The 8,871-nt window shown below is 40.9% G+C and overlaps 1 protein-coding gene across 1 annotated transcript; it reads right to left on the bottom strand.

Moving 5' to 3' along the window:
- Positions 1–3,069: 3,069 nt before the first annotated feature.
- Positions 3,070–6,647, bottom strand: LOC311602340 (DDB1- and CUL4-associated factor 12-like protein 1). The gene is made up of 2 exons (XM_084790268.1): positions 4,855–6,647; positions 3,070–4,749 (listed from the first exon to the last, which is right to left on the bottom strand). The coding sequence occupies exon 1, from the start codon at positions 6,341–6,343 to the stop codon at positions 4,856–4,858; it is 1,488 nt and encodes a 495-aa protein (XP_084646394.1). The 5' UTR covers positions 6,344–6,647; the 3' UTR covers positions 3,070–4,749; position 4,855.
- Positions 6,648–8,871: the final 2,224 nt, after the last annotated feature.

Genomic DNA, 8,871 nt, shown 5'->3' with positions numbered 1-8,871 from the left:
TTCATTTTGGTGTCCTAAATCCAATATTATCCTTAGGCAACAACAAAACATGAGTCAACATAACTCTAACATGGGCCCTTGGCCTAATGAAGTAGACCCTTAATATCAGCTATCCAGGTAGTGAGGCAGGAGAATTGCAATTTCAAGGACTGTCTAGGCTACAAAGTGAGTTCAAAGCTAGACTGGGCAATTAATGTGACCTTTTCGATATAAGAAGTTAAATAGGTTTTGGGGTTGTAACTCATTGATGAAACACTTTCCCAGCATGTTAGAGGCCCTGGGTTTAATGCCTAGGATCTCAAACTTACATTTACAACAATAACTATTACTATTATTTATGACAAGTAATTGATATTTTAGTCACTTTATTAAATATGCTTTAATACCATATATATTCAGCCTACTATACTAGGTGTCAGAATGACAAAGTTCACATTCAGTTGGAGAAGAAGTGTATATAAGGCAATCCACAACAATGTGATGAGTGTAATAATAAAGTCAATAATAAAAAAAAATCACCATGGAAGCTTGAATATGTGCTTCTCTATGTAAATGAAGCCACAGAATGATAAGCTGGAAAAATAGAAAAAAGCAGAAAGGGCCTATGTAGTAAAAAAAAAAATCATCGCTTCTATAAAATAATGAGCATTTACAAAGCCCTGCTTTCTATGTATAAGTTTAATTTGTGGCAATTTTACTCCTACAAACAGTGTGCCATTTCACTGATGTAAACCTCTAAGTCTAGTTGTCTGTGAGTTTTCAACAGGGCTAGTAGTGCGAATTACTTCCAGGCAGCCTTTTGAGAAGATTTAAAAACAATATCCCTGAAAACAAACACCTGTGGTCTGTACTATCTCTAGTCTCCATTTCATATTAGTACATGATGTTCTCGCTGGATGAACTCTGTCCCTGAGCTGCTCACAATTGGGACATGCCTAATGTAGCTAGGTTACATACTTTCAGAGATTGTGAAGCTCCGAGAAAAACATCCAGGAGGATTTGCTGATGTGTTTTCTAAAATCACTCTAAATTAGTAATGAACGGAGTGCTTTTAACAACTGGTTCAACATTAACTATATTCAGACACAATCAGCCTCTGGAGAATTCAATTTTGTCATTAATACTTAAACTAAATTGACACATGTATTTTTGCCAGATGAGGCACTTCAATTTCCTTCACTGGCTTTTGAGCTCTCTCTCTCTCTCTCTCTCTCTCTCTCTCTCTCTCTCTCTCTCTCTCTCTCTCTCTCTCCCTCCCTCCCTCCCTCCCTTCCTCCCTCCCTCTCTCCCTGTGTGTGTGTGTGTGTGTGTGTGTGTGTGTGTGTGTGTGTGTGTTGTTTGTACAGTGCATGTGTATGGTATATGTTCATGAGTGTGCTGGTGCATACTAATGTATGTGGAGGCCAGAGTAAGACATTTGGTGAGTTCCTCTTTGGCTGTCTAATGTGAAGCCGGAAGCTAGCCTTTTTGTGTAGGCTGGCCAGCATGATTTTAGGACCTATTTTAGACCTCCAGCTACGGAATTACCCAATCAACCATGTGCCTGGAATTTTTCTGTAAATGCTTAAGTTCCAAACGTATGTCCTCATACTTGCAGAGCAGCATTTTTATGTCCTGAGCCATCTCCTCAGTCCCACAGTGGATATGTTTGTTTCCAAACTCTTTTCTTCCGTTAAAAAAATATAAATTTTTTTTCATTTCAAAGACTGAAGCAGAGGGACATAAATATTAGTCAGAAATATACTTGCAAAAAGAAATACATGAATGGTGATAGGTAATTTTTAACATAATAGTGAAAGGTAACTCATACATATTTGTATTACATTATAGAATTTAAGGGAACTGTGATCATCAGTTTCTTGCTATGTTGTCATGGTTTGGGGTGCTCACTCATAAAGCTCCATTTTTAGTTGAGAAGCTATTGTCAGCTGAGGACTTTGGTGGAATAGGGAGCCAGTTTTCTTCAGGGATGAGGCTCCCTGTAAGTGGCCTATGCTCCAGTACAGTGGTCCTTAACCTTCCTAATGATGTGACCCTCTAATACAGTTCCTCATGTTGTGGTGACCCCCAACCATAAGATTATTTTATTGCTACTCCATAACATTAATTTTGCTATAGTTATGAATTGTAACATAAGTATCTGATATGTACACCCCAAAAAGCAATTGTGACCCACAGGTTCAGAATCATTGCTCCTATGGTTGGGTACTACACCCTGGTGCATATTTGCAGGACCAATTACATTCAGTGGGCTGATAATTAGAGGACATGAGTTTGTATGGAGACATAGTAAGGAGGATTTCTAATTTTAGGAAAAGTTGGACGACAGCAAGTGGATATAATCAAAACATGTTATATATGTACTAACTCTCAAAGATTCACTATATCTTAAAATTCATACTGTTTCTACCTGTACTGCAACAGACTTCTTAATACTAGATTTTAATAATTTAAAAATTATTACATATTTCAAAAATAGGAATACAATAATAATTAGCCAAATTTGCTATTAATACTCACCCAAGCTATGTGATTGTCTTCAAAAACATATATCCTACAAGGTCATAAATTTAAAGTGACTTGTTGATAATAGTAAGGAACAAGCCAGAGAAGAAATCACATTAAAGCTTTGCTTTCTATTATGTATTTGAAATTTCATTCAGTATGAAAGTCTTTTTCTGTAGTTCTCAATTTATCCCAGTTTTACCCCCAAATACTCTACTGCTCATAAGAAAACAGGCAGCAAATAGTTTGATTAAAAAATTTAAACAAATGTATTTCTAAATTATAAAACAGATTATAAATAAAACATTTCAAATTTATTTCTGATAAAATTAAACCAAATGTTTTAAAGAAATCCTCAAAAAAGAAAAGAAAAGAGAAAAAAAGAAATCTCTAAATCCCATGTATTTCATTTTAGAGGATTAATTTCCAGTTCTATAGGAGATACAAATATTCATCTTCTGTATCACACATTACTTCATTTACGAAAGGATGAAGCATTATGGCATGACCTGAAAATGAATTAGGGTAATTTAAAAGAAAACCAGGTATGGGGAACACTAAAGGTTCTTTATTATGCAACAGCAAATATTTATTACAATATTAAGTGCAGGTTTCCATTGGCAAAAAAAATAAGTAAGGAATAAGTGATTGCCTTTGTTCAGGCTTAGTACACAAAGAAATAAAAGATGGCAGTTTACAATCTCTGATCTCAAATCATGTACAGTAGAGTTTGAAACATACATGCAAGCAAAAATGCACATATATGTACCAAAATTATGTAATTCTATGAAATATTCCTGCATAATCTTTATAATCAAAAAATCTGACCACTTTGTATTAAAACTCACCTTTAGATCCTTTTAACAATTTAGGCTTGGTAGCAAACAGCATGTAGTGTATCAACACCAACACAAAATGAATGTCAGATGTTTCAGGAAAAAGAAATACGGCCTAATACCAATCCAGGCTTAACAAATCATGTCCAGTTTTGAGCAAGGCCTGGCTCCTTTTTTCATTTTCAGTATTCTCTCCTAGGGAGAAATCCAGTACATCTGCATAGCATCCCTTTCCCTCTCTTTATCTGGATAGCTAAGCTCTTTAATCATATCTACCTTTTAAATTCCCAGCTCCTTTATTTGAAAATCACACAGCATTGTCATGATCACATATTATCACATTTACAGGCCTAGAACCAGAGGTTTTAATAACGTATCTACTCTACTTTAAGTCAATCTTTCATGTTCACAAAATAAAATCTTTCTTTCACAGGGAGCTGGGTGGGCTCATTTTTCTCCCTTTGCACTTTTTTTCTTTTAACTTAACTCATAAGCAGATTATGAAAGTTTAAAATATGTTCAAATATAACATTTGGTATTAAAAATAGCAACAGCAAAAATATCCAGTCTATATCTTAGAGCAGTATATTTTCTGCCCCGTCTGCCACACATTCTACATTTATACTTAATATCCCTGCATTGAATGATGGCACTGAAATTCTGTGCAAGTTACTCAAACAACAGCATTCAAATATATCCACAAGTCTTGATAGTACTAAGGCAAGAAGTGAAAACAAGTACATTCTTTGATCAAAATGGAGACAGAGCATAAAAATAAAATAAAGCTTGAAAGAAAAACACTGATTTTTGGATTACTTTTGAACAATCAAATTAGCAGAACATTGAATACCTAAACCATCCTCATCAGCTGAGCTTTTGATCTAAACACAAGATTCTATGACAATTATTTTCAGATAACAAACATTTAGAAAAGTGAGTTTTGCACCAACAACTTACAAACTATAGACCTACACCATGACCACAATTCATGAGCGAATTACTTCCAAAAGTAGGCAATCTGGAACATGGAATGTATTTTACAATTGGAACAATGCTATGAAACTCTGATTACTGCTCCAGAACAGATGTCCAAACTCTGTTTGTGAGAAAATCGTCTCAATACATCACATATATGTGATGAAAACTGAAAACAATATCTTTAAAATTGCTAATAATAAAAGAACACAACATTTATACAATTCTAACATCATAACAGGATTTTCTTCCATAATAGAACAACTACATGGATCACTGACTCAAACACTACACAGAGAAGAATTAGTGGAAAGTATCTGTATGAAAAGTCCAAAGAATGGTGAAGAGGTGCAGACAATTCTCAAAGCTAACTTCTGATCGCTCCATCTCTGTCTCTCTTCTGAGAAACACACTGGTTAATCCAGGCTGCCACCTGAAAGAGAAAGAAAAAGGCAGTGTTAAAATAGTACTGTAACATAAACTACAGTTCGATTGAACTGAACGATAAATTCACACTGGGAAAAAGAGTCAGGTCAACCTTAGCTCCAGAGGCCTGCATAGTTGCCATGGAGGCCTGAGGCCAGTGGTCCCCCTCCCACGAAGAGCTTCATCTCTGGCCAGTTGTAGCAGTGAGTGTAGAGTGCGTTGGGGAAATCTTCTACACCAGCAACATAATTCTCTAAGAGGTCATCCTGGTTGATCCAGCCACTGCCACAGGTGAGTTTGAGCTTCCTTCCTGAGGGCACAGGAAACATGTCTGGACCGGCTGCAGACCTTTCTTCAAGGAACTTCTGGGCACGGACGTCATAGAAGAGCAGAGAGCCGTGGCCTGTCCCCACTGTGACTATATGCTGGTGGACACTCAAAGAACGGACACCAGTGCCTCCCTCCCGGGAGCACAGTGGTGGGATGTTCTGCTGGCCTTGGCGGAGATCCAGGAACGAAACGTGAGACTGGGATCCCACAGCATAGAGGGACAGCTCATCACAGTAGGTGAGACACACATTCTCTCGGCAGTAGGGCAGCCTTAGGGTCAGCAGCCTGGACAGGGAGCTCCTGGCTTTCCACAGGTGGAAGTAGCCATCCAGGGACACAGCTCCCAGCTCCTGGTTTTTGTCGCTGAACGCAAGTGCTCGCACTTTGCGATTACCTGGATTGGTAGTGGCTTTAGGGATGGCCTCCATATCTCTAGGATGGATGTGAGCATACACAGGAAGCCCAGCATCCTTGTGCCATGCGATGCTGCCATTGAACATGTCAGGATCCACTCGCCAAAGTGCCAGGGTACCATCGCGGGAACCACTCACGACCACAGTGTCACTCATCCATGCGATGGCAAAGATCCAATCCCTGTGGCCTTGGCAATCTCCTAGGCACACGGGGTCCAGAGTTGGCAACTGGTAGATTGCCAGACTGTTGGGGTTTTCACCTCCAGTGGCCAGGAGGGTCTTGGAGGGATTCAGCTCCACTGCATGAATGCCACAGGAGGGCGAGCCATTGGACAGGTCGGGCACCCTGTCGCGCATTAGAGGAATGCGCATGATATGGTCAGTCTTGACATCAACCACAAAGAGCGTGTTGCATTTGGTGCCACACACGACCTGCCTGGCATTTAGCCACTGCGACGCGAACACCTTGTTGAGGGGGCCAAGGGGCAGCTGGCGCTCCCTCAGCAGCTCGGGCAGCCTGAGGACCCCGTAGCTGCGCAGGTCGCCCTCGAAGCCCGCGAGCCCAGGGTAGTTCTCTGCACCCAGTGAGCGGCTCTTCAGGTAGTGCACCAAAGAGTGGTGAGCTACCGGCCGAGGCCTCTTGGCCAGTAGGAAGGACCCTTCTGCGTGGCCCTCCCCGGCTGTCACCATCGCCGCTGATGGGCCTGGCGACGAAGAACTCCCGGCTCCCGGATCGACCTCAGCGGCTTTCCGCTTCCTGCTACCTGTTTGCTGAGGGGCAATGGTGGGCGGCTGGCGGTCAGAGGGCCCTGCGAGCTGTGGTGTCTCCTGCGCTGCTGGAGAGGGCGGCGCCTCCATGTCGGCCTGATGTATAGGATCGCAGGGAGCTGGAAGCTAGGCGACCGATCGGCTGTGGAGAGCTTGCTGAGTCCGGAGCTCCGGGGCTGCAAAGGAGGTGAAAGCTGCGGCGTGATCCTGCGAATAACGCGAGGTTGGGCGGAAAGAGCCGAGCTAGCTCGGAAGGATCAGCGCTAGGGCCGAAGGTGCGGCAGGAGCGAGAGAGGAGTCACTGCTGCAAGCCAGCTCAGAGTGTGGACTTACGGGCCTTGAGCGACAGACTAGTCGCTGGAGGATAAGAACGAGGGGCGGCGGGAGGGGGAGGCTCTGAGGGTGGTGTTGAAAGAGGGGGCGGGACAGATTGACTATAAGTGGCAGAAGTGATGGGAGGTGTGGAAGGGTGAGTTTTAGGGCTGGAAGATCATGGCAATAGTAGGTAGCTCATGCCCAGCCAGAAGGGGGCGGTAAGCAGTAGTAAAGCCAAGAAGGTATAAATGTGATACAAAAGCTAGAAAGGAACTTGGAGCTGAGGCAAACAGACAGTACTCTGGGGCCTGTGGTTCAGCTCACTTGGGATCCAACAAGAGAAGCTCAGCTACCTCCACTGCAGCAGCCAAATACCCTTCCAATCCCTACCAAAATCTGAAACCCAACATATAGTCAATCTTGGCATGAAGCAGCACCTTTATCACTATTCTCAGTAGAAGAAAACAAAAGTTGTACTTGTTGTAATCCAGGGAGGTTCTTCGCTAAGGTCACATATTGAACTTGACAGAAAACAGAAGTATTTGAAAACTACAGTTCTTGTTCATTTGAACAGCCCTTCTACTGGTGGTAGGTTATTTTCAAGGAATCATTTTACCCATCCTCCTCAAAATAAATGTTCTATGCTTCTGCAACAGAACCATCTCAGGACACCATATCAAACGACAGATTATTAGGCCTCAGATTCTGCCTGCACATGAGATCATGCCAGGACTTGCTGGTAGATCGCAGACTTTAATGTCTAGTGGGTTGTGCTAATGGGCCTGGAGGAGGTGAATTGGATGTTTTTGAGATATCTCTTTTAGCGCAGAGAACTGATGAAATGGTAGAACATTCCAAGTGAGGAACTAGGAATGAAAGTTCCTATTGTCAGTTACAGAGGCCCATGACCTTAGATAGAGCCCTCTGAGTCTTTGGGATAAGAATGTGAAGGATGAGCAGAATTTTTATGCACAGATGGAGAGATAAAAAATATTCTAGAAGCAAGCATGTGTACACAATGTGAAAACTATGAAGGTCGGGATCAGATCAAAGAAAAGTTTCATGTCATGTCTGTTGTTGTTGTTTTTTATGGTTAGGCTTTTTTTTTTTTTTTTTTTTTTTTTTGTTCAAGACATCCCATCTTACGACAGACCTATACTTGGTAGCTAAGTAACACTATGATTTTAATTAATCAGGGATATACTGCAAAAAGGCTTGTGCCTGACACTGGCTCTATATGTACATTGATCTTCCTCCACAAAAAGTAATTTGTTGAGTATGTAGGGCCATAAATTCATTTTTTTAACTAATCATAGTGTACTAAAGAACTTTTTCAAGGTGTTCCTTCCCTATATACCCCATCATATTTTGCTGATATTATTTCTACTGCTTGTTGCACCTTCACTAACTGTAAATTCCAAGAACATGCCATAAACTTTTCTTTCCCACCATCCCACACAAGCTGCCTCATATTTGTACTCCACAGCAATCTCCAGTACCAGTACCCTTTCCCATCTTATCTATTTTATAGAAAAGACAGTTGTGAAATCTGCTGGCATCTTCAGTGAGAAGCTTTATGAGGTAGTGCCTCCTAGAGAAGACTCAGAGACTCACTGTTGTTCCCACTGGTAGGTATGGGATGAATATGAAAGAGCTATATCAACAGGCACAAGTTGTGCATATGAGTAACTAAATCATGGATTTTAGTGTTCATCCAGCTCACTGGAGCAAGTTCATAAGTTGGCACCTCACCTTAGATCAGTCCCTTTGTATTTTGTTCAGGTGAGTTGAAACACTGATGGATGCTCTTTTCACTCAGTTGGAAATAGGAAGTTTTACATTTCAGAAACTACAGCATACAGTCTCAGTGTTGCTCCTAAAATGGAAGCTTTCCAGGTGAATGCTGGGAAATATTTGACAAACAAAAAGGATAATAGAGTAATAAGGATATAGAATATTTTACAAGTTACTATTATCTTACACATTAAAAGAGTTCCACACTATCTATCATTGTTGTAAGATATTTGTAATTCCTGTCCTGTTTAGGCAACTACTTTACTCCCTGTTGTTTAGACCAGGAAATTGAGACTTACCTGAAGTTAATGAATTGTTAAGTGAGCTAAAGTAGTCCGAGTCCACATTTCATGTTCTTATTCAATCCTTGGGTGTTGGGTAAATTAATGAAAAATTCTTTCAGTGACAGATTTAAAAAGAATAACTCAAAGCATCCAAAATGATAGACATTGGGATGGGATATTTATAAAATTTGAGTGCCTGGAGTATAAAAGCATATTCTGTGGTCA

Source organism: Acomys minous (genome assembly GCF_964271855.1).
Source record: "Acomys minous genome assembly, chromosome: 7".
NCBI classification, from domain to species: domain Eukaryota; kingdom Metazoa; phylum Chordata; class Mammalia; order Rodentia; family Muridae; genus Acomys; species Acomys minous.
Note: the sequence above shows the minus strand (reverse complement) of the source record. Positions and strands in the feature narration are given on the sequence as shown.

Excerpts from the sequence above, each read along its gene's own strand:
- LOC311602340 (XM_084790268.1), bottom strand. The coding sequence starts at position 6,343 with ATGGAGGCGCCGCCCTCTCCAGCAGCGCAGGAGACACCACAGCTCGCA.